The sequence below is a fragment of the Astyanax mexicanus genome, chromosome 1, assembly GCF_023375975.1.
Source record: "Astyanax mexicanus isolate ESR-SI-001 chromosome 1, AstMex3_surface, whole genome shotgun sequence".
In the NCBI taxonomy this organism is placed as follows: domain Eukaryota; kingdom Metazoa; phylum Chordata; class Actinopteri; order Characiformes; family Acestrorhamphidae; genus Astyanax; species Astyanax mexicanus.
Genome location: NC_064408.1, coordinates 125,406,356 through 125,433,292, shown reverse-complemented (window position 1 = coordinate 125,433,292; position 26,937 = coordinate 125,406,356). Strand labels below are relative to the sequence as shown.

Below are 26,937 nucleotides of genomic sequence, written 5' to 3'. Positions count from 1 at the left end.
TGACCTGAGAATCTGCAGTTTACAGTGTGAACTCTTCAGGCCAGCAGAGAGCAGCTCCCCTCCTGAATCCTGTAGGTCATTGTTACTGAGGTCCAGCTCTTTCAGGGTGGAACTTTCCACGTTTACAACTGATGCCAGATGTTTACATGCCTTTACCTCAAGATTACACATAGCTAGCCTGCAGAGTGAGGGTAAAGAAAGTGATTACAGTAAAGTCAAAGTGGGCTTTTGCTGGAGTATGTTTCAGAGCAGAAAGTTTCCTGGTGAGATCACTTTAATCTAGTATGCAAGTGTAGTTGGTAGTAGGGGTGAACCGATTACTCGAGTAAATAGAGTTACTCGATTCAAAAAATTGATAGATTAATTTTCTGTTCCTCGAGTAATCATTTATTTAATTAAAAAACTCAGAGTGTGGTATTTTCGCAACTTTTATTTTGACAACGTGCTCAGCGTTACGTCACCCCCATCTTTGGCTGAAAACTAAATGCATGATTTCTTTATCTACGAAGACATTTGGCCGGTGAGACAAAAAGATACATTCAGACACTGTGTGTGGTTGATATAGGGAAGTGTGTCTCTTATTTATTGGATAAAATATTATTAGCTAAAATATTATTTACCACTAGTGCCTAATGTGCCCCAATGCGATAGGTGTCAATCTTAGCGTTCATGAATGCACGGTCATGAACTCACTGTACTATTAGTCTTAGTGATGTAATTAGACCCAAATAGTCCAAAATGTAAATAAAGAAAAAAGCTAAATTTTTAATACTTCTGTTGTCACAATTATTCCACAGGTCCTGATATATTTTGGAGAACCGGCTTGGTGGTAAAAGAATGCAGCACGCTTATCCAACACTGGCAGAACTGGCAACGTTTCTGCTGTTCAGAAGCTAAGATGCACAACACAAAGACAATATTTATACCTTTTTTATTGATTAATACCCTATATTTGATACTTACAAGAAATCCAAATTTGAAAGTAATATAATTAAATGTATTTGTTACTTGTGGTATTTATTTCTTTATTGTGTATTATTTACTTGTATTTGCAATTTGGAAATGTATGTTGTGAATTTAAAAATATAACTTATCTAAACAAGGAAACCAATTGGTCATTCATTATTAAGTGAAATGCCTTATTAACTGCTCTTTAACCAAGCAAAAATGTTTTATCCGATTACTCAATTAATCAAATCGATTTTTCAGTAGAGTACTCGATTACAAAATAAATCGATAGCTGCAGCCCTAGTTGGTAGCCATTTAACACACTTCCTGTTATTTTGTGCTTATTGATACTTTATGGTCATGAGGAAGAACCACTTACAGAAACAAACAAATTCAATTTAGTCCTGTGATTTTGTTGCAAGATAGTATCAGGTATCAGGGTAATTAAAAAAAAAACATACCCTATAAGAAGAATTTGACTCAGTAGACCATTCACTACTAGGTTAATGTTTACCTGAGTAATATATGAAGGGAGGTACTGACCTGAGTGTCTCCAGTTTACAGTGTGAACTCTTCAGTCCAGCAGAGAGCAGCTCCACTCCTGAATCCTGCAGATCATTATTACTGAGGTCCAGCTCTTTCAGGGTGGAACTTTCTGATTTCAAAACACAGCAGATAGTTTCACAATGATCCTTGGTGAGATCACAGCCAGCTAGTCTGTACAAGAAGAGTAAACAGAATACACAGTTGTTACAACAATGTCCAATTATTGAAAAAAAAAAAATCGAAGGGTCATTTTTTCTTAATGTTTGTGTTCTTCAACAGATTACAAGAAACACATGAGCATGGTTATGAGACAGATAACATTTATTTTCCTGTCTGTTAAAAATAAAACACAATGGTCACTAAAATAACCTGAAACTGCCAAAAATAATAATAAATAAAGGTTTACTAAAAATAAATGTATAACAACCAGACATTGCTTTTGAAGTGTGATTCAACAGCATCAGTTAAAAAAAAAAATTTTTGTTGCACAACCTATTGGGACAAGCAAGTGATTTCTGTATCTCCCAGTATGGTTTCTGCAATGTCCACACATTTATTGGAGGTTTCCCAAACTGTTCCAGGTTTGAAGGGAGCCATCTCCAGACTGCATGTTTCAGCTTCTTCTAAAGATGTTAAGTAGGATTCAGATCAGGGCTCAAAGTAGGCTCATGAATTCAGAACAGTCCAATGACTGGTTCTCAGCAAGTTGATTATTGTAATTTTTTAGAAAATCAGCATTGGCTGATAACTGCGTTCACAAGTCTTATATTTTATTAATTCACAATCCTATCATTTTTCATAATTTGGAAAAAAATCTGCCAGTAAACTGGTAAATGTTCATTCATTGGTTCTCACCACCGTGTTTCACTGTTCATTTTCATGAAGTTTCATGAAGCGCTTAACTTGCTTTCTTCACTGAATTGCCCACTTCACAACACTCATGGTCACACTGGTCATGGTCCACTGTCGATGCCACTTGTGGAAAATGAACGTTTCACTTTGCAAGCACAGTTACAGTGACTGATGATGTAAGGCTTGGATAGAGCTGTTTGGCCATGGAAACCCATTTGCTCTCCATGCACTGTTCTTGATCTAATCTGAAGCTACATGAAGTTTGGAGGTGTGTAGTGATGAACTCTGAAGCTACATGTAGTTTGGAGGTGTGTAGTGATGAACTCTGAAGCTACATGAAGTTTGGAGGTGTGTAGTGATGAACTCTGAAGCTACATGTAGTTTGGAGGTGTGTAGTGATGAACTATGAAGCTACATGAAGTTTGATAGTGTGTAGTGATGAACTCTGAAGCTACATGAAGTTTGGAGGTGTGTAGTGATGAACTCTGAAGCTACATGAAGTTTGGAGGTGTGTAGTGATGAACTCTGAAGCTACATGAAGTTTGGAGGTGTGTAGTGATGAACTCTAAAGCTACATGAAGTTTGGAGGTGTGTAGTGATGAAATAATCTGAAGCTACATGAAGTTTGGAGGTGTGTAGTGATGAACTCTGAAGCTACATGAAGTTTGGAGGTGTGTAGTGATGAACTATGAAGCTACATGAAGTTTGATAGTGTGTAGTGATGAACTATGAAGCTACGTGAAGTTTGGAGGTGTGTAGTGATGAATTATGAAGCTACATGAAGTTTGGAGGTGTGTAGTGATGAACTATGAAGCTACGTGAAGTTTGGAGGTGTGTAGTGATGAACTATGAAGCTACATGAAGTTTGGAGGTGTGTAGTGATGAACTCTGAAGCTACATGTAGTTTGGAGGTGTGTAGTGATGAACTCTGAAGCTACATGAAGTTTGGAGGTGTGTAGTGATGAACTATGAAGCTACATGAAGTTTGGAGGTGTGTAGTGATGAACTATGAAGCTATGTGAAGTTTGGAGGTGTGTAGTGATGAACTATGAAGCTATGTGAAGTGTGGAGGTGTGTAGTGATGTAGTGACTGCAGAAAGTTGGTTCCTCTGTGCACTATGCTCCTCAGCATCCGCTGACTCCGCTCAGTTATTTTACACTGACAGAGCACAGAGTCTCTGTTGTTCCCAGTCCCTTCCACTGTGTTATATAATATCACTGACAGTTGGTTTTGGAATATTTATTAGTGAGTAGTAGTGAAATTTCACGACTGGACATGTTGCACAGGTGCTTCATCCTGTCACGGTACCACAGTGCTTGAGTTCACTGAGCTCCTGAGAGAGACCCATTCTTTCACTACTACTGGAATCACTGGAATACCTGAGTTCATTGATTTGGACGGGTGAGCGAATACTTTGGCAATATAGCCTATGTTATGATCAAAATAGGGAAGTGTGGGTATGTTTTGTTCTGTCCATTCTTTGGTGCTGTCCAGTTTGATTCTGGCAGTGTGGTACTAAAAAAACAACAAATTTTAGAACGTGAGTTTTTCCTCACGCTTTTACCCAATATCACTGGTTTTATTAAAATGCCAAATTTGTGATCCCACAACTACTAGACACATGGTGGGATTGAAACACTGATGCTCCATTACAACCAGTTCCTTAATCAAAATCACAATTCACACATGACTCAAAGGTATCAACAGTCTTACTCACAGTGTTCAGTCATTAATTTTAAATATTAATATCCAATATAAATGTAGATACTCACAGAGCCTTTCTGCAGTTGTTCACAGCTGGAAACAGTTTCATATAAGCAAATCTTGATGTGCTGTATTTCTTCAGGTCCAGCTCTTCCAGCACCTCCTCTGAGGTCTGCAGCATGTAGGACAGAGCTATACACTCTAGAGCAGACAGATCCTTTTTTGAGCTTTCATCTGAATCTATGTACTTCTGAATCTCTCTGGGTAAATCCTGGCGATTCATTTCAGTCAGACAGAGGAACAGGTTTATACATCTGTCAGTAGCAAGATCTTCTGTTGAGATTAGGTCTTTGATGTATGTCACTATTTTTCTTATGCTCTCTGAGGTGTTCTCTGTGTGGATCAGGAGGCTCTGTAGGACCTTTTGACTGGAATCCAGAGAGATGCCCAGCAGGAAACGGAGGAAAAGATCCAGATGTCCATTAGGACTCTCTAAAGCTTTGCTCATTACTCGTATCAGGAGCTCATGCAGTGGGACAATTGTAGGCCATTTTCTGTTCAGTTCTATAAAATCTCTCAGTTTTTTCATGTTCTTGCTTAGGTAGCAGTGAAACACATAGAAAGCAGCCAGGAACTCCTGAAAGCTCAGATGTACAAAGCTGTAGACCTTCCTTTGATAAATCACACATTCCTCCTTAAAGATCTCAGTGCAGATCCCAGAATACACTGAGGCCTCAGTGAGATCAATACCACACTCTCTCAGGTCCTCTTCATAGAACATCACGTTCCCCTTCATCAGCTGATTGAAAGCCAGTTTAGCCAGTTTCAAAAGCATTGTTCTGTTAGATTCCAGCAATTTCACTGAATCCAAGTTCCAAGGATCCTCTTCATACTTCTCATTCTTCATGTTGGTCTGAGTGATCAGGAAGTGGGAGTACATCTCAGTCAGAGTTTTAGGGATTTCTGTATTACTCTGTCTCATGATTCTCTGAAGCACAGTGGCTGAGATCCAGCAGAAGACGGGAATGTGGCACATGATGTGGAGACTCCTCGCTGTCTTAATGTGGGAGGTGATTTTCTGGGCTTGGTCTTGGTCACTGATTCTCTTCCTGAAGTACTCCTCCTTCTGCGGATCATTAAACCCCTGAATTTCTGTCACACGATTAATATACTGAGGAGGAATCTGATTGGCTGCTGCTGGTCGGGAGGTAATCCAGATGTGAGCAGAGGGCAGCAACTCTCCTTTCAGAAGGTTTGTCATTAACACATCCACTGATGATGTCATGGTGATGTCAGACACTTTCTCACACTGTGAAAAATTCAGTGGAATTTTGCTTTCATCCAGACCATCAAAGATGAAAGCAACTTTGCGTCCATCACATATCCTAGAGTCCAGGTCTTTGAGCTCAGGATGAAAAGTGCAGAGAAGTGTGTAAAGACTGTACTGCTCATCTTTAATCAGGTTCAGCTCTCGGAATGGAAGCACAAACATGAAATCTACCTCCTGATTGGCTGTTCCCTCTGCCCAGTCCAGAATGAACTTCTGTACAGAGACTGTTTTTCCAATGCCAGCGATGCCTTTAGTCAGCACAGTTCTAAGCTCTTTTGGTCCTTTATCTTCTTTCCTTTCATTTCGTCTGACAATATTAACCATCACAGCTGTATTGTTCACTACTTCCATTTCTTCTTCAGGATCTTCTACAGGTTTAAATATGTCTAAGCTGTTGATTGGAGTTTCCTGTAAGTATTTGCTTGAAGTCTTCTCCATCTTTATAACCTCATGTTCTTCATTCACCCCTTCACTCTCTCCCTCTATGATGTAGAGCTGTGTGTAAATCCTGTTCAGGAGGGTTCTGTTCTCTTGTGTTTTGATTCCCTCAAATAAGCTCTCGTACCTGTTCTTCATACAGGTTTTGTGTTTCTGTAAAACTCTGTGAAGAACATCATCTTCTAGTTGGTTGGAATCTTGCTTTATAGACTCCTCTGTGTGTGGATGTAGCGCATGTCCACAGGTAATAGAGACTGGATCTGTAACAAGGTGCTCACACACTCCACACCTGGACTGATCTTGCAGTAGATTATTTTTTTCCCTGTGAAGAGAGACAAATAACCAAAGTGTCAGCTAAGTAAATATGAGGGAAGTCATAATTTAACATGAAATAATATTGTGCCCGTAAAGAATGTGGGTGTGTACGTTTTCTGGTTTTGATAATGCTCACATAAAATATCAAATTTATTAAGAAGATATCTAAATCAGAGAATGTTGAATGGAAGAATAATCAGAATTCAGATATAATACCGCATCATCATCATCATAACGTCAAATCATCAAAAAATATATTTTATGTTTAGTCTGGTCAATTTAAGGCTAGTTATAATAATAATGAGAATTGTGTGCAGAAGAGCTTTGTAAAAACAAAGCTCCCCAAAGAAAGATTACAGCACATAACATTAAACCATGTGAGGAATTGTGAGGAAATCAATGTGGAAAATCAAGAGCAGAAGCCTAAGCTAAACACCTGTGATCTCCAATCACTCAGACACACGGCACCAAAAACTGTCATTCAACAGTTGAAGCTAATACAACCACATGGACAAAAGATAACTTTAGAAAGTTACAATTACAAATACCATTTAAATGTTTACTGTGCAAATCAGAAGATTTATGTTAACCATGTTTAGAAGTGGTGTCATCTTCTCTGGGCCAGACAAATCAGGATTCTTTTTGAAAAAAAAAAATGGATGTCATGCCTCAGAACAAAGGCTAAAAGGACCATAAAAACATTTTATATTAAGAGCTCCTTTGAGCCCTTTCCCTTTCCAAAAAAATGTCAAACCTGGAATCAGCTCCAGACCTTTCATCTGATGGATTAATGTGGAAATAGCCCATGCACCCTATTATATATTTTTTTCTTTTTTATTTGCTTCCTCTCGTCTATCTCTCCCATATAGTTGTACTAAACAGTAAAGTGGAAAATGCTTTATCATTTTTGTTCTGTACAGTGTCTTATGGTGAGGGTAATATTAATAATTCTTACCTTTTCAATATTCCAACATTACTAAAGTGAGGAGGTATACTCATTGAGTTGTGGCTCTTCATAGATACACAGCTGGGTTCTGGTGGTTCTGCTCCATTACTGAAATCAGGAGGCATACTCATTGAGTTGTCACTTTTCATAGATACACAGCTGGGTTCTGGTGGTTCTCCTCTGGAATTCTGCAGTCTGAACAAGGAAATAAGCAGATACGAACACAATATTTTAAATTAAGCACACTATTTACAGATCTTTCTAAGAGAATCAGGAAACTTTGAGCTGTAATAAACAGAAATGTCTTAAAAAAAGAAAGGTTTTAAATAAACAACAGATATGTTGTAACACCCCTTGTAAAACGAAAGCATATATCATATAACCATAGCCAAATACAGTGCATTCAGAAAGTATTCACAGCGCTTCACTTTTTCCACATTTTGTTACATTACAGCCTTATTCCAAATTGTATTATATTAATCTCTTTGTTCAAAAATCTACACAACATACCCCATTATGACCATGTGAAAAAAGTTTTCTTGAGAGTTCTGAAAATGTATAAACAATTAAAAACTAAGAAATCACATTTACGTAAGTAATCACAGCTTTCGCCATAAAGCTCAAAATTGAGCTCAGGTGCATCCTGTTTCCACTGATCATCCCTGAGATGTTTCTACAGCTTAAATGGAGTCCACCTGTGGTAAATCCAGTTGATTGGACATGATTTGGAAAGGCACACACCTGTCTCTCGACAAATTAAAGACAAAATTGTCTCGAGTCACAAATCTGGGGAAGGATACAGAATTTTTTTTGCTGCTTTAAAGATCTCAATGAGCACATTGGCCTCCATCATTCATTAATGGAAATGAAAGTTTGGAACCACCAGGACTCTTTATAGAGCTGGCCGGCCGTCTAAATTGAGCGATCGGGCGAGAAGGGCCTTGGTCAGGGAGGTGACCGAGAACCTGATTATCACTCTGTCAGAGCTCCAGCGTTCCTCCGTGGAGAGAGGAGAACATTGCAGAAGGACAACCATCTCTGCAGCAATCCACCAATCAGGCCTGTATGGCAGAGTGGCCGGGCGAAAGCCACTCCTTAGTAAAAGGCACAAGGCAGCCCGTCTGGAATTTACCAAAAGGCACCTGAAGGACTCTCAGATCATGAGAAACTACATTTTCAGGTCTGATGAGACAAAGATTGAACTCTTTGGTGTGAATGCCAGGCCTCATGTTTGCAGGAAACCAGGCACTGCTCATCACGAGGCCAATACCATCCCTACAGTCAAGCATGGTGGTGGCAGCATCATGCTATGGGGATGTTTTTCAGCAGCAGGAACTGGCAGACTAGTCAGGATAGAGGGAAAGATCCAATCCGAAGCACACGGCCAAGATCTGAAAGGAGTGGCTTCAGGACCACTCTGTGAATGTCCTGGAGTCGCCCAGCCAGAGCCCAGACTTGAATCTGATTGAACATCTCTGGAGAGATCTGAAAATGGCTGTGCACAGACGTCTCCCATCCAACCTGATGGAGCTTCAGAGGTACTGCAAAGAAGAATGGGCAAAACTGCCTAAAGAGAGGTGTGCCATGCTTGTGGCATCATATTCAAAAGGACTTGAGGCAGTAGCTGCTGCCAAAGGTGGTTCTACAAAGTATTAAGCAAAGGCTGTGAATACTTATGTAAGTATGATTTAATTGTTTTATATTTTTAATACATTTTCTCTCAAGAAAACTTTTTTCACATGGTCATAATGGGGTATTTTGTGTAGAATTTTGAGGAAAGAGATTAATTTAATTTGGAATAAGGCTGTAATGTACCAAATGTGGAAAAAGTCAAGTGCTGTGAATACTTTCCGGATGCACTGTAAATTGCCATCCCTGTAGCGACAACAGAAAATACATTGTTGCAGCTATAAATTGTTTTGGTATTTACATATGTATTACTTTTTTTGCAATTGAATTACTACAAAAAAGCAGAAAAATAATAATTTTATATTATTCCACAATCCAGAAATGAACTAATAATTGTAGAAGGGTGGTTATCACAAGCAATTAGAGAAACACAGACTTAAAGAAGCAAAGCAAACAGAAACAGAATTTACTCCTCTACAAAATATCTGAGATGGTATCTAGTGCTAAAATCAGAACACCAATTTGTGTGAATTTTTTTTGCCTAAAAGCCTCTGTCGTTGGGTGAAGATGAGATAATCACAAAGATACTTATATAAACAGGAGTTAAGTTTAAAACCTTCTTCAATACGATATATTGACTCAAACTATACTTAAAGTAAAATTAGACTATTATATATTGTATATTAGACAATTGGGCTATTCAGCCTTTGAACCAATATTACATTTATTTTGGACATACATTCCTACAAACTACTGATGCACTACTGAAGTTACTCACTTTGGATCAGAGGGTCCTCCTCCATCACTGGAGTTATGAGGCTCCATCATGGAGGCACTTCAGTGCAGATCCCTTTGAAAAGATTAACAATCATTAACATATGATCAGGTTTAAATAACATTATTTAAAATGAAAATAATGCAAAACTGTTGTAAGACTTTTACTGGCATTTAAGATATGCATTTTTAAATTATATGAAGCATGTAAATTTGCATGAAGCAAATTATAAATTATATATATATATATATATATATATATATATATATATATATATATATATATATATATTATATATTTATCACATTGCTCCAAGGTCCGTTTGCAGCGCTACTAGATATAACCAGATATTACAGAAGTAGTGTTTTTGACCTGCTTAAATAAATATATTTCCTTTTTTACCTTTACCAGAAGAACAAAAATGATCTCATCTTTTACTAAGGTTTTCCTATTAAAATTGTTGTACTTTTACTTTAACCTACATCATCAATGGAAGTGCATCAATCTTTTACATCCACTATTTTGGACTAGAAAAAATTAAAAGTCCTAAAAGACCAACTAAGGTAGGTGTGAAAGCAACCTTGAATTAGGGCTGATAATGTTGAATTATTTTCATAATTAATTTGTAAAATAAAGATGCAGCATGCTATACATTAAAATACTAAATATCTCACTATACATGTATTTTTATTATTACAGAATTACACTTTTCTTGGCGATACACTGCCACATTAAACTGCACCGGATTATGCCGTTCATTTTAATTGGCAGCTTTTGTAGCAGGTACAATAATACTATAATTTCATTTTTAATATCTGGTATGGAATAGTTTTAAATATAATTATATTATTATATCATTATTACAATATATTGCCCTGCCCAAACTTACACATGCTGACAAACTCAATGATTTTATATATAAAAAAAACAATATATGTTTATATTTTAGGTTGAGGTTACTTCATTATTGTCAACTAAATTTGGACATGTTTACACAACAATATTTTTCTGTATCTACCCCAATTTAGGCCTGATCTAGGTCTGTTTTAGGCCTTCACTTTGTGACATTTTCTTCAAGTTCATTCATGTTCTTGTGCTGTGTTCTCTAGGACATTTGAACTGAAATGCCCCCACAAGTTGGATTTTTTTACTTGAAATGTTGTGTTAAGAATCAAACTAGCAGTAGTAAAAGCAAAAATATTATACAGGTTATTAGATTTACTAAGTATTTTTGTCTTGTTACTTCAGTCGTACACACAGTACTGTCCAACTTCTACCTATGGACACGTTTCCATCTTGTGTAACTAACATATGCCCACAAGAGAAAATGCTAAACTGGGTCAATGCTAACAAGGCTAATCTGGAAAGTAAAATTGTTGACATATTTTGATCAGATTCGCCATAAAACACTGATAAAGGTACTCAAAATAGCTGTGATGAACTCAGATGTCCTTAGATAATTGGTGTTTTTTGGAAATTGTATGAAATACTGAACCATTATATGAATATTTACCGTTTTCCACTCGGGTGTGACCTTTGGCCTTTTTCTGAAATCTGATATCTGAGGTTAATAAACTTAAAATCAAATTAGCTTAAATTACAGGTCAATATTCTACATTCTTCACATTTCTGAACTTACCAGTGAGAATAAACCGCTGTAGAATCGTGTTAGTCGAATTTAGTTCGGTTTCTCCTAAACTGCATCTATTTTTCCTCATTGTTCTGTAATGGAGGATCAAGTTACTTTCATTTTCTCTTTCTTCCTCACGGCTCAGGAGTCTCTGTAACGCCCCCTCTGTCTCTCAGAGCCAATAGACAGTAAATGGGCGGAGCCTCCCGGGACCAAATCTGGGTGTTAAATAACCTAACAACATCTAGATTGGCTGATTAAAAAAATGGACAGGTTGACAGTTAAGAGCAAGAATTTAGTTGGTTGATGCAAGAAATGCTTGACAGGCTCATGTCTCGAGTCCCCGCCCATTTAGGTCTCTGGTCTGCAGCATTTAGTTGAGGGTACCAGTACTTTTGTCCTATTTATTAAAAATAAAGAAAGAAATAAACACATGTCCACAAAAATGAAGATCATGTGTAGGAATATTTCAACCATCAAAAGTGTTTTTTTCTAACTTTATATTTTTGTGAAACAGAAACCGCATTATTTGTAAGATATTTTTGTAATGTCATGTTCTTTTACAACAAAACACTATTTTTGTGCATTATAGGTTCATTACTTACATATATATTTCCTTACATATGTAAATATATATACACATACACATACATTATTAGCTCCACATTGCTTCATCTTGCAGTGGTCAGTCCCCACAGAATGTGACCCTAATACATAATCAACAACCTAGAGCCATGTTTACTATGTGCAATACATTACAATACAACACAGGATCAGTTCACTACAGATAATCCTGTACTGAACTGCTTATCTGTATATTTAACAGGAAAATCGAGTTAGATCAAATTAGCCTATAGTTAATTTACTTTTTCTGCCTGTGGAGTTTCAGCCCCAGCCTCTTCCCAGTACGTTTTGGTTACTATAATTCACTGATAGCAAAATTGTAAAAGGTTTTCATGCAATGAAATGATGTTGTCGGCTTATATTTATATACATAAGCACATTATATTTCTAATTTTATTAAATGTAATACTTTATTTTATTTTACTCTACTTTCATTTTAAGTTATGCCTGAGATGAAAGAAAGAAATAGTTTGAAAAAAAAAAAACAAAACGAAATTAAATACCCCAAAACGCATTTAAAAATCGTGTGCAACCATTGAATTTAATGAAAGACTACTTAATATATAGTATATATTTATTTTATACAACTGTTAGTTCTGACCTCACAGTCTGTTGAGAATTGTTCTAACCATGCTGATATTTGTTATAACAGCATGGCCTTCTCAGAGTAAACCTGTATCACCACGCCGACGCGTTGCTGAGTAACATCGTATTTATACACACAGGACAGTTTTGAATCAACGCCGCCAGCAGCAGCAGCATTAGCATTAGTGTAGCACAGGCTAGTGCCCAGCCAAGGTACTTTCACCCACAGCCCGCTGTGCTGGTTAGTCTTTTGTGGAAAAATGGGAAAGAAAATCCATCAGTCACATCGGCCGCAGTCTGACAGCCAGAACGGTAACCAGCCAGGCTATGCTAATCTAATGCTAAGCTAAAGCAAGCTACACTAACCTAGCCACAGTCCAGCCGGCTAGCTTACCAACACCACCCAGCAAAACAAGCAGAAACGCTCACAAACGCGCAGCTTTCACATAAAGATGACTCCTCTGCGCAGAAGAGGAGAGTATTAGCGTTATTTCAAGGTCCTAATGTTTACAATCTTCGCTTATTCCCAATTTATATTTCAAGCTAGTCGTGGTGTTAGTCTGTATAAACTATACACCGTTTTGTAGTCAAGTTACAATTCTGTTACAGTTGTTGTAGAACTACTTTTTGGAGGAAGGCACAGTCCATATTAAAGCATATTCCTTCTGAATTTCTTGAGGTCCTTTGATTTATTTTCTTTATTCATTTCTTTAAAAAAAAACTGTTGTATATCAGCAATAGAACACTGGAGGTTGTGTTATTAGGGCCAAATCACAGTTGTGATGTTATTCATGATAACACACTCCCTCTTGTGTTCTATTGCTTAAATATACTGATTTGACTGATCATTTAATAATTCCAGTTCTATTCTAATTATTTATTTTAATTGATTTTATTATATTTTTGATTTATGTATTTATATTTACTTTTCTAACATTCTTTTGTACTTGTGTGTACATCTGTATATAAGACGCTGGAACACTAATTTCCCCATAAAAAAATTAATACAGCATTATCTTACCTTATTTCACTAATATAATCAGCTGTAGCTAAAACACCAAATGTATGCTGTCCACCTGAATTTACATTTTAAATATTGCATTTAAAATAATAATTAAGTAAATTATAATTATTATAATTCTCTATAATTCATGCAGGTCAGGGTTAATACTGCAGAACTACAGACTCACTGAGTTTCACCACAGTCATACCTGAGGTAAAAGAAAGTAATATAAACAAATGTCCCTTTAAAACACCTTTAAAATCAGGTCTAAAGTGTGAATACAGTGTAAAACTGTGTTTATAAAGCCACAGGTGTAAATCTAATGAATTTCTGCAAGCACGCCACAAACAGAGTCGCCTGAGGTATACAAAAGCAAAAGCACACCTCAGGCGACTCTGTTTGTGGCGTGCTTGCAGAAATGGCTTCTTTCGCATCACTCTCCCATACAGCTTCTCCTTGTGCAAAGTGTGCTGTATTGTTGACCGATGCACAGTGACACCATCTGCAGCAAGATGATGCTGCAGCTCTTTGGAGGTGGTCTGTGGATTGTCCTTGACTGTTCTCACCATTCTTCTTCTCTGCCTTTCTGATATTTTTCTTGGCCTACCACTTCTGGGCTTAACAAGAACTGTCCCTGTGGTCTTCCATTTCCTTATTATGTTCCTCACAGTGGAAACTGACAGGTTAAATCTCTGAGACAACTTTTTGTATCCTTCCCCTGGACAACTATGTTGAACAATCTTTGTTTTTAGATCATTTGAGAGTTGTTTTGGTGAGCCCATGATGCCACTCTTCAGAGGAGATTCAAATAGGAGAACAACTTGCAACTGGCCACCTTAAATACCTTTTCTCATGATTGGATACACCTGGCTATGACGTTCAAAGCTCAATGAGGTTACCAAACCAATTTTGTGCTTCAGTAAGTCAGTAAAAAGTGGTTAGGAGTATTAAAATCAATAAAATGATATGGGTGCCCATACTTTTGCACCGGTCAAATTTTGGTTTAATGCATATTGCACATTTTCTGTTAGTACAATTAACCTCATTTCAATCCTGAAATATTACTGTGTCTATCAGTTATTAGATATATCAAACTGAAATGGCTGTTGGAAACACCCAAATATTTAGAACTAAAAATGATTAAGATTAATAGGGGTGCCCAAACTTTTTCATATGACTATAGCTAGCACCACACGCTGCATCCGTAAAGCCACCAGCATTGTGGACGACCCCCTCATCCCTCACATGGACTCTTCGCTCTGATGCCATCCGGCAGAAGATACAGGAGCATCCGAGCCTCCACTACTAGACTCTGCAACAGCTTCATCCACCAGGCAGTCAGACTTCTCAACGCACCCTACCCCAACCCACCCACCACACACCCAAAACACTCACACTAAACTGAACTGAACAACCCCCCCCCCCTTACACACACAAAGACTGAACTTCACCCACACAAACTCACACCCACTCAGCACACAGAGACTGACATGTCTTTATTCCTATTAGCAATATTTGCTGCCACTCTCAAAAACTATAAACTCTCTACCTCAGTAACTGCTGTGATTATATATGTTCTATATATTACAGTATGTCACACATCTCTGCACCTTATCCTCACTAAACACTCTATTATACCATATCGGTACTGCACTGTCCTGTCTGTAAATTGTCTCGTCTTTTGTATTTATTGTATTTATTGTTATTTAGTGTTATATTTTTTTATGTTGCACTGTCGTCACTCCTGCACTTTGTTGTCTATTGCTTGTTGTTCTATGTTGCACCATGGTTCCGGAGGAACGTAATTTCACTACACTGTGTACCTGTACTCAGATGCAATGACAATAAAAGCCTCTAAAATCGAGTTAAATGAAATTAGCCCGTAGTTAATTTACTTTTTCAGCCTGTGGAGTTTCAGCCTCAGACTCTTCCCGAGCAAAGAGGTAAAGAGGAAAAAAGGCGGGAAACGGAGTCACGGAGGAGAGAGAGCAAGTTCATCAACCCAGCCGCTTTAATACCACACACACACACACAAACACACACACACACACAGTACACTAACACACACAGTACACTAACACACATAGTACACTAACACACACATACACTAACACACACATACACTAACACACACATACACTAACACACACACACACACACGTGTTAATTTTGACAATAAATTTTGATTCAGTGTTGGTCATAGTCTTGTGACGAAAATAGTATTTAGTTTTCGTCATAATTTAGTCACCTGAAATGTATTTAGTTTTAGTCGATTAAATATCTTAAGAATATAGTCGAATAAAATTACAGTCAATTTAGACGACTAAAATGTAAAGGGTGTAAATGTAAATGCTTTTTTTATCAGTTCCTTTGAATTATGAACTATACGAAATGAAACATGTATTAACCAGTTGTGTAATATTATTAATGTTTGAATGTGAATTATATTTATATATGGTTTAATGTATATTATTATTGTAGGTATGTGATTATAAATATTTTGCATTTAAAACGTTTGTTCTAGAAATCAGGTCATAAAACTATTGAATGGTTAAATTATAGTTTGAACAGAGCTGTAGATGCTAAAACAGCTTTTAAAGGATCTAGTTTTATCTCCAGCACTAAATACCTACTGTAGCTACATTCTATAAATTATATCAAAAACACACATTCACACACTGTCCTGTAGAGATGATTTCAGGATGTACTGAGAGACTTCATGAGTTAAAGTGAGAAACTGATGAGAAAGTGCTGTAAGGAACTTTACACAGACTTTTGGGTTCATAGATTCACTTATTTTATTGTTATATTTTCGTTATATTATTGAGTTCCTTTCTGACCTGTTCCTGCTGTAACACTAGCTATATGTTCTTTTAGTACACAGTGGAGTTAAACACATCATCATCAGATCATTAAATAACATCAGTATTAAAACGCTGATCTCTGTATGGAGATCTGAGTGACTCTGGTCTGCAGAAGCTGAAAGATTAGTGGTGTTTTTACCGGAGATGGAGTCGCTCCACACGGTTTTTACACGTTATCTTGTTTTTCGCGACGTTAAAGGATAAATATATAATCTCTCCTCTTCCTCTCTGCTGCTGAACACTGTCGAGTTAACTTCCAGTCGAGCTCCGTAAGTAACTACAGTTCACAGGCTAATCTCTCCTCCCGGGTTTTGTATCTGACCGCGCTGCTGCAGGAGAGGCGGGTTCTGATTGGTTGACTACCCCGCTTGTCTCGCCTCTCCACCTCCGCTAAAGTAGCAGTGATTGGATCTCTTCCTAACTGCTCCCTCCCTTTCACAAAACTAAATCAGTTCTGATTGGATGTCCTCCATGCCAATCATTTTCGTCTCGTTTTTATTCGTTGACGAAAATGTCAGTTAATTTCATCTCGTTTTTATTTTATTAATGCTTAATTTTTTTAACACACACACACACACACACACCTCTCTATATATAAATATGTGTAGTTATTTGCTATCAGTGAATTATTTAATTTAATTATACTTTTATTTTAAGTAATGACTGAGATAAAAGAAAAATAAATCCTGATATGAGCACATTATATTTTTTTTTATTAATTTTTGTATTTTATTTTATTCTACCTTTATTTTAAGTCATCACTGAAGTAACGAAATCCTGATATGAGCACATTATATTTTTTACATTTGATTTTATATTTTATTCTACTTCTATTTAAAATCATTTGTTTTCATTTTATATTTTATTTGATTTAATTGTAATTTTATTTTAAGTCATGATTAATGTAAAATAATCACATTCGGGTATGAGAACATTATATTTGTTATTTCATTCAATTTTATATTTTATTTACTTTAATTCTACTTTTATTTTGTCATGACTACGGTGAAAATAAAAATCAGACATCAGACATCAGAGCACATTATATTTCTTATTTATTTTAGTTATGCCTAAGGTAAAATTATTAAATCCTGGTATTAGCACATTATATTTCTTATTTTATTAAATTGTACTTTTATTTTGAGTTCTGTCTGAAGTAAAAAAAAATGAAATTCTGGTATAAGCACACTACATTTCTTATATCATTTAAATTTATATTTAATTTGATTTTACTCTACTTTTATTTTAAGTAATGCCAATATATTTGTAATTTAATTGTATTTTATATTTTATTTGATCTTATTCTATTTTTGTTTTTTTATAGTTATGTCTGAGATAAAGGGATGATAGTATGCAAAAAAACAACAACACTAAGCTAAACACCTCAAAACACATTTAAAAATTGTGTGCAAATTAAATATAATAAAAACCTGTTATCTATACAAAATATATTTATTACATACTGGTATGAGCATATTCTAATTTTATATTTTATTTGATTTTATTCTATTCTTGTTTTATTTATGTATTTTTACATTTCTTAGACGGAATCACGAAGCAGAGAGGGCAAGTTCGCTATAAAACCACGCGCACACACAGACACACACATACACAAATAACACACGTATAACACACACACACACACACACCTCTCTATTTAAATATGTGTAGTTGTTTGCAATCTGTGAATTATTTTAGCTACAAAGTACATGTATTATATATTTTTGTAAAAATTGAAATAAATCTAAACTAGCTCATTTTAAACGTGTATTATTTGCTTCTACAGATCTGTTACAACCATTTAACCATAAATTAATGTTTTACTCTCCAAATAACTAGTTCTGATTTCTTAACCAATACGTTGTTATATCATGATTTGCATCTTTAAAAATGTAATATTTAATTTCTTTTATTTGTCACATGTTAAATTTGCTAAATATTTGGCCAGTGACACCTCTAGCACTACCACTACAGCCCAGTAGAGGTCAGTAGCTCACAGCTTTAAAACCACTGCTTTATATCAAGGAATTTGCCATTACATTAGGACCTGGTTATTACTCATTTTTAGGTTTGTTGAGTGTTTTATGGACAGAAGTGTACAATTGTTCGTCCAAACTGAAATTAAATAGTATTTAAGAGGCTATTTTAATATGTAAGGAGTAGAAAGTTCAGATAACTGTGTGCAAATCTAAGGAGTAGAAGTAAAAAGTAATCTGAAAAATAATTACTACAGTAAAGTATAGACAACCAACATTTCTGCTTAAGTAATGTAATGAAGTATTTGTACACCTTTGGAGCTGATACTGTATTTTAAAATAAATTGAATGTAAAAAAAAAGAGACAGTTATTCAATTTATCTGTGGTTTTATAGGAATTGATAGAACGAACCCAATCACTATTCCTCAACTGCAGTACAAACTCCTGCATATAAAAAACCCAGACAGAGAAAGTAATAATGCTTCATACCGGTCAGTGTGAGCAGAATCAGAATCTGAAGGTGCAGCGTTCCCATTCTTCTTCTGGAGCTTGAATCTCTTCTCAACATCTACTGAAGGTTCTGTGACTGGGTAGTTCTGTATAACTGTGAGGACTAAACAATTGAACAATCTGGTCCCAGGACTGCATGTTTGTACATGTAAAAGCAGAAGTTTAAAATCAGTAATCAGCACTGTGTCTTCATCTTCAGACCATCAGACAGAAGGACGGATAGCAGGAACTAGCATGAGACTTCATACTTTCAAATTGACCCCACCTGTTTTCTTTACAGCAGCTAAAAGATGCACATACAGAGACAAAATATATGACATACACTGCCAATCAGTGTCACTGCAGTGCTGAGAATAAGGAACCAAAACCCAAATAATAATAGCTGCTCTGTGGTGGTCTATCTTGTGGGGTTCTGAGTATTGAAGAACAGGGTAAAAGTAGAATAATAATAAAGTATGCAATAAAACAAATACAGAACTACAACCTGTAATTATATATTTTTCCGACATTTACAGCAAAAATTCTGGGGTATTCAAGAGTTTCAGTGATGGGATTTTTTTTTCGGTCAATGCGGTCAACGGTCAATGCTCATGCATAGGTACATTTAGCATCTTACTTTAGAATAAAAACACTGATGGCTCAATAAAATTGGTGTTTGTACTGTAGATACCTTAAAAGATTTTTTCTGACTAGTCAAAAACAACTGACGACACAAACAATAAACAATGTAACAATGGAAAAAAAAATCCATAATAAACTCAAAATAGAAAAAAAAGAATAATAATCTGAAAAAAATAAATAAATTTTATTACAATATTCATAAAAAGTGTGATAAACTGTAGATGGATGAATCAGTTTGAACACGTTTTTCACACAGTGTTATTCTATTTTACACAGAGTCACTGAGGAGCCAGAAACATAAAGCCCAATCCCTGCATAGAGGGGCTGAGTGAAGGTGGTGTAGAATGTGTGTAAGTGTGTGAGAGTGTGTGAGGGTGTATCAGTGGAGACTCTGTAGAAGGACAGAGTGCCGGCGGGACAGTCCACATACCTTCCTACTCTCCCACAGTCAGAGTGAGGATGCTGGACATCAGTGCTGTTATTATTGTGATGAACAGAGTATCTGTTATCAGTGCAGCTCAGACTCCAGGAGTTTATATTACCTCCAAACCGACAGTCTGATCCGTCTCCTTTCCTGCTGATGGTTTTATAACTCAGAGCTACAGCAGCTCCTTCTCTCCACTCAGCCTCCCAGTAACAGCGCCCAGTAACTCCCTCTCTACTCAGAACCTGCGACCACCTATCAAATCTCTCTGGATGATCAGGATATGGCTGCTGCTTTTCTCCGCTCACCACTGTCCTGTTCTCCTCACTCAGAGAGAGATAACGGTTTACTGTGTTTGGATCCAGTGTGAAATCACAGAACCCTGAACACAAGAACACACATTACACACATTACACTGATACAGAGAGAGAGAGAGAGAGAGTGTGTAGTGTGTGTTCATGTGTGTGTGTTAACTTACATTTCTTTAGTCCTGGTGTCATTCTGATCACCCCTCCAGATTCCATTCTACACACACACACACACACACACACACACACACACACACACACACACACACACACACACACACACACACAGACACACACACACACACACAGACACACACACACACACACACACACACACACACACACACACACACACACACACACACACACACACACACACACACAAACAGCTATTTCAGTTAAATATATCATGTAGTAGACGAACACAGTGAAGTTTATAGGATGCGCAATAATTCTTTAAACAAAATTAGGCAGGAGAATACATTCCCGCACCCTTGTCCTTTTATTGATTTGAATAACTTTAAGACTAATTATGGGAACAAAAAATTGTTGGTAAGCTCATTGACCTTTGAACTACATACACAGGTGAATTCAATTATGAGAAAAGGTTAAGGTGGCCCACTGCAAGTTTTTTCCCTCTTTGCATCTTCTCTGAAGAGTGGCAACATGAGAGGAGTCAGGTCCATTGTGAGGAACATAGTGAGGAAATGGAAGACCACAGGCACGGTGTAAGTCTTGTGAAAGTTGGGGGTCGCATGGATTCCAGTCAATATCAGCAGTTTCTTGAGAACAATGTTCAAGAAACAGTCACAAAGTTGTAGTTGCGTCGGGGCTGGATACTTCAACAAGACGACCCTAAACACTGCTTAAAATCTACTAGGGCATTCGTGCAGAGGAACAAGTTTAACATTCTGGGATGATCATCTCAGTCCCCAGACTTGAATATTATTGAAAATATGTGGTGTGATTTGTTTGTTCTGTAAAGAAGAATGGTGCAAAATATCTAAAAATCTGAAGCCAGACTCTCATTGGATGCTATAGGAAGTGTTTAGAGACTGTTATTACTGCAAAAGAAGGATCTACTACATATTGATGTAATGTTTCTGTTGGTCACCAAATATATGCACCCTGCTAATTGTGTTTAAAGAATTATTGCACACTTTCTGTAAATCTTATAAACTTCATTTCACTTCTCAAATATAACAGTTTGTCTGCTTTATGACATACTTAACTGAAATTGCTTATCTGAACAACCAATGATTTTTAAAGGAAATCAGCCAGATTATCACAGTGCAGCTTCCATCAACTACAAGAAAACTAACTACAGAAAAAAACACCTTCAAATCACCTTTAAACTATGAATCTTACCAAAACTATCTAACATCTCCACTTAATCAATTTCCTACCATTATGTCATAATTTCAATTCTATTCAATTTATCATCACATATTACTGGAGTTTATCCACACCCAATTAAGAGGTAATATAGCGAAGGCTGTAGAAGGATGAGATCATGAAAAATTGCTGAAAGTTTTACAAATTCCAATATGGCCGACTTCTTGTTGTGCAGACTAATACGTGCGGCATCATAACATCTGTGTTCCTACCAAAATTCAATAATACTGGAAAAACTTTGAGACAACCACAGATAATATAGCGGGTGCTGTAGAGTCCTCTAACTACATGTGAATACATGTGAATACATGTTTCTAAACAATTTTTAGGTCTTATTAAGTGTGGAGATTTTCAAGAGTTTTCTATCCTGCCAAACATGTCACATATACATTTAATCTGTAGAGCTGATTAAACACAAACACACATATACATTCCTCCATTGAAACCTCCTCAAAACACCAAGCATTACCAAGGTGTTCCCTTTTTATTTTGATGAGGTATCTCAAGCAATTCAACTGTCTGCCATTTAGTCGTCATTTAAAATATCAAAATTGATAGTGTATGTAAGACGTTTATTGCTGACAAATAACAAGAGTATTTGTCAAATTCCCTAGGAAGAGTTTGAAAAATTATGTAAAAATTATGTGAAACATATTTCAAAATGGCCAACTTCCTGTTGGGAAGAGTCAGTCACACCTATACTGGCAAAGTGTGTAATGACATTTCTAATGTTTTTGCTAAGTTTCATAAATTTTCAAGTAGCTGTGTTCTGACTATGCTCATGTTTCTATTTGGTCTAGTCTAGTGCCTCCAGTGCTCAGGCCCTAATAATACATGGACCAAAAACAATAGGGCTTTGCCTGCACCTCCAGTGCTCAGGCTCTAATAATAACGAGGGGTCCCCCTGTCACAGGGAGACTTAGGGCACTCGCTCCACAGTGCAACTCATACTGTGCCAAATGGAGAAACTGGTTGGGACCTAGATGTGATTTTTCACAAAACGTGCAGTTAATCTCATTTGTCTTTTGAACCTGGAAATGTGCCCTATCAAGTTACATCTTAGTCGTAATATACGTACATCCCCTAGATCAGTGGTTCCCAACCTTTTTCTTCAGGGACCCATATTTTTACCATTGTAAGCTTTGGTGACCCAACATACCCCCCCCCCCCCCCCAATTGTAAAAGATGTAATTGTATAATTAGGTTGGGGGGGGTTAGAAATGACAAATAAAAACTGACATTTACTATAGATGAATAAAATAAACACTTAAAAAAGGAAAAATTGGCACATAAAACATAAAGAATTTTTATCTTATGAAGAAAAAAAATTTGATCAATAAAATAATACAACTATTTAAAATGAATAAAAAATAATTTATATAAAATAAAAACAAACAAAAAAAAAATAGAATAATATCAGTTTCAGTTTCAAATCAGTAAAACAGCTCACCAAAACCTCAACCTGTCCAAATATTGGACAATAATTGATTAACATTACAGGCCCTCACTCATTTTCATTTATTTAACTAAACTGAGTTTTATATTCTTATATTATTATATTATTATATTCAGCCTCGCGCTGAATTCAGCTCCGCGCTGTCGGAGAGAGCGCCCGCGCGCGCGCCAGAGAGAGAGAGAGAGAGAGAGAGAGAGAGAGAGAGAGAGAGAGAGAGAGTTTTGCTTACCCTAGGCTATATATAGTATTAAAATTAAACCCCTTAAAATCAAGAGGGCTTCGCGACCCATCGTGGATCTTTGGCGACCCATAGGTTGGGTCGCGACCCATAGGTTGGGAACCACTGCCCTAGATGAAATGTTTAATAACACCCTTTACAGACCAAAAATTTACTGATAACCTTCCTGATTTATCAACTATAGTATACTGTCCAGCAGACCCAGTAGAAATAGACAAACTAACCAATTGTTTAGACAATACCTTTTGGTCTACTTTAGATGGTGGAGCACCCCATAAACACAAAAAGGAGAGGAAGAAAATCTTGCACCGCAGTACAATGATCAAACTCGTACCTTGAAGAAATTTACTAAACTGGAAGTGTTCCACTCTGCTTAGAAAGACAGTCTTGTCCAATACTGAAAAGAACTTAATAAAGCCTGCTCAGTGTATCTGGCTTTGCAGATTGAGATTAATAAAAATAATCCTAGACCTCTATTTAGTGTTATTTTCAATGTCACAAAAAGGCAGGCAGCTATTGAATCTCAGATTCCAGCCATTCACACCAGCAATGCCTTTATGGACTTCTTTGATAAGAAAATTTAAATCATTAGTGATACAATTCAACAAACAGATAGCACATCCTCTCTGTCATCTAGTGTGGCTGATATAGAACACAACTCAGTTACTGAAGTTAAGATGGAAGTCTCTAACCCACATTCACAGCTATAACTACAGAGAACATGTTGGTGTAAAACTGGAACTGCCTTACCATGGTTAAAATCATACTTAACTGATTGTTATCAGTTTATGAGGATAAATTATATGTCTTCCAATTATACTAAGGCAAGATATGGAATAGCACCATTATTATTTACATTATGTATGTGAACCCTTAGGGATAACTTGGATTTCTGCATTAATTGGTCATTAAATGTGTTCTGATCTCATTTCAGTCACAACAACAAACACAGTCTGCTTAAACTCATACCACACAAAAGTTATGTTTGCATGGTTTTATTGACCACAACATGTTAACATTCACAGTGAGGGGGGGGGGGGGAGTATACAATCCTTTTGGATTTAATAAATGGTTGACCCTCCTTTGGCAGCAATATCTTCAACCCAACATTTCCTGTAGTTGCAGATCAGCACAACGCACAACAATCAGGAGGTATTTTGGAGCATTCCTCTTCACAAACCTATTTCAGTTCAGCAATATTCTTGAAATACCTGGTGTGAATCGCTCTCTTGAGGTCATGCCACAGCATTTCAATTGGGTTGAGGTCAGGATTCTCCAGAAGGCATATTGTCTTCTGTTGAAGCCATTTGGTTGTTGATTTATTTTATCTATGTTTAAGTTTTCCGGCATAATATCTTGGTAAACTTGGAAATTAATTTTTCCGTTGATGATGGCTATCTGACCAGGCCCTGAGGCAGCAAACAGCCCCAAACCATGATGCCCCCTCCACCATATTTCACAGTTGGGATGAAGTTTTGATGATGATGTTTTTTCTCCACACATAGCATTGTGTCTTCCATCCAAACAACTCAATTTTGGTTTCATCTGTGCACAGTGTATTTTGCCAGTACTGCTGTGGAACATCCAGGTGCTCTTTTGCAAACTTCAAACGTGCAGCAATGTTTTTTTGACAGCAGTGGCTTCCTCCAAGGTGTCCTGCTATGAACTCCATTCTTGCTAAATGTTTTCCTTATTGTAGATTTGTCAACAAAAATGTAAGCATGTGCCAGAGATTTCTGTAAGACTTTAGCTGACATCTAGGATTCTTCCTCACCTCATTGATCATTCTGCGCTATGTTCCCGCAGTCATCTTTACAGAACTACAGTCATCTTTGCTAAACTTTCTCCATTTGTAGAGCGTCTGTCTTGCCGTGGACAAATAAACATCCAGGCTTTTAGACATACTTTTGTAACCCTGTAAGTCAACAATTCTTGAACATTCTTCCAAGAGCTCTTTTGTGCAAAGCATGATGCACATCAAGCAATGCTTATTAAATACAGCAACCTAAAAAATGGTGTGTGTGTTTTATAGGGAAGGGCAGTTTTAACCAACACATCCAATCTCATCACATCCTGGCTCCAATTAGCTCTTAGAAAAGTAATTAGCCTAGGGGTACACATACTCCCCTCCCCCTCACTGTGAATGTAAACATGTGTTCAACAAAACAATGCATATAATAAAACATATACTTTTTTGTGTGGTATTAGTTTAAGCAGACTGTGTTTGTGTATTGTGACTTAGATAAAGATTAGCACACAATTAATGACGAATTTAGGAAGAAATCCTAAATAATTCCAAAGGGTTCACATAAGTTTATCAGATGATTTAATGACGGGCTCCAGATTGTTGTGACTAAGTCATGTTTGCAAGTGTGCGCACAGCTTTGTGCATGAACACTTTTCACTATTGCAGGGTGGTCAATTTAATTAACCAGGCTAATTGTATTACTGTTTTAATTAGATTTTCAAAATGATGTATTTCGAGATTTTACATATACATTTACATTTACATATAAAAACCATTAGGCAAATTAGCTTTTACACTTTTGTTCAATTTTAAAACTACCAAAGCTTACCAAATAGCTGAATTAAACTTTTTGTTTTAAACATGTTGTGCACACCCAAAACAATTAAATTTAAGTCTCCACTTTTACCATAATAATAACCACACACCTCAGAACAGTTGTTCATACCTGACTCGGTAGCCTGGATCTTCTAGTCTAGTAGAGAACAGCTGTTGTCCTGACTCTCCTGGGTGGTTGAAGGTCAGATCTAGTTCTTTCAGGTGGGAGGGATTTGAACTAAGAGCTGCAGCCAAAGAAGAACAGCCTTTCTCTGAGACCATACAACCAGATAATCTGCAGAGAAAGAGGGAAATCTGACGGTCAATTTGAGAGAAAGGAAAATTACATTATAGTGCATTTAGAATTCAGACAGCAGAAAGTAAGTTTAAATAACTATATATTTTTGTTTGTTTTTCATCAGATACTACAGCAAAGAGGACATTCTATAATCACATTAAATGTTCTTTAGGTTACACATTCAGAGTCAAAATGTATTAAAAGCTTCAGCAACACGTACAATTCTGACTGAGTTATTACTGTCTATATGACCACTGATGAAAGATGAATAACTGCTCTGTGGTGGTCAATCCTCTGGGGTCCTGCCCACTGAGGAACAGGGTAAAATAGGGATGATAAAGTATAGAGAGAAACAGAACAGAAACTAAAGTGTGTTATAATAGACCTAACAGTGCTGCTATATGCTTAGTAGAGATTTAAAAAGGTCATAATTCATGTAGAAAGAAGCTGGTCATAGTGTTGTTCTTGTTTGATGTACAGAGTTTAAGAGTTTGTATAGGGTGGGAAATTAAATCAAAACGGTTAAAGAATCCAACAAAGATTCCAACAATATCAGTAGAACTGCTTTATAAAAGTGAAACATTAACAATCGTTTCACCCATATTTATAATTTAGTAATGAACTGAGAGAGGTACCAACCTGAGAATCTGCAGTTCACAGTGTAAATTCTTCAGTCCAGCAGAGAGCAGCTGAACTCCTGAATCCTGCAGGTCGTTGTTACTGAGGTCCAACTCTTTCAGGCAGGAACTTTCCAGGTTTACAACTGATGCCAGATTTTCACATGTCTTTACCCCAATGTTACACCTAGCTAGCCTGCAGAGTGAGGGTAAAGAAAATGATAACAGCAAAGTCAAGGGGAGCAATTAGTAGAGTAAATGTTTCAGAGCAGAGAATGCCAAAACTGTCAGCTAGTATCTAAGACTACACTGTAGCCATTTAACACACTTCCTGTTATTT

The 26,937-nt window shown here is 36.6% G+C and overlaps 2 protein-coding genes across 19 annotated transcripts in view; both read right to left on the bottom strand.

The window, feature by feature from the left end:
• Positions 1-26,937, bottom strand: part of LOC103042144 (NACHT, LRR and PYD domains-containing protein 12-like) — a 224,589-nt gene that overhangs the window by 118,201 nt on the left and 79,451 nt on the right. For 7 of the 18 annotated variants that reach the window (XM_049468320.1, XM_049468318.1, XM_049468317.1 and 4 more), the window contains 2 exons: positions 1,492-1,665; positions 5-178 (listed from right to left, as the gene is read on the bottom strand). The exons of 6 other annotated variants lie outside the window; for them this stretch is intronic. In XM_049468320.1, the coding sequence (XP_049324277.1) occupies positions 5-178; positions 1,492-1,665 (348 nt within the window). Of the gene's footprint in view, positions 1-4; positions 179-1,491; positions 1,666-25,812; positions 25,978-26,619; positions 26,794-26,937 lie in introns of all 18 variants that reach the window. 5 more of the 18 variants (XM_049468323.1, XM_049468330.1, XM_049468341.1 and 2 more) reach the window with 2 other exon arrangements.
• Positions 4,116-6,071, bottom strand: LOC111191429 (NLR family CARD domain-containing protein 3-like). The gene has a single exon (XM_049468411.1). It carries the CDS (start codon positions 5,955-5,957, stop codon positions 4,116-4,118), a length of 1,842 nt encoding a protein of 613 aa, XP_049324368.1. The 5' UTR covers positions 5,958-6,071.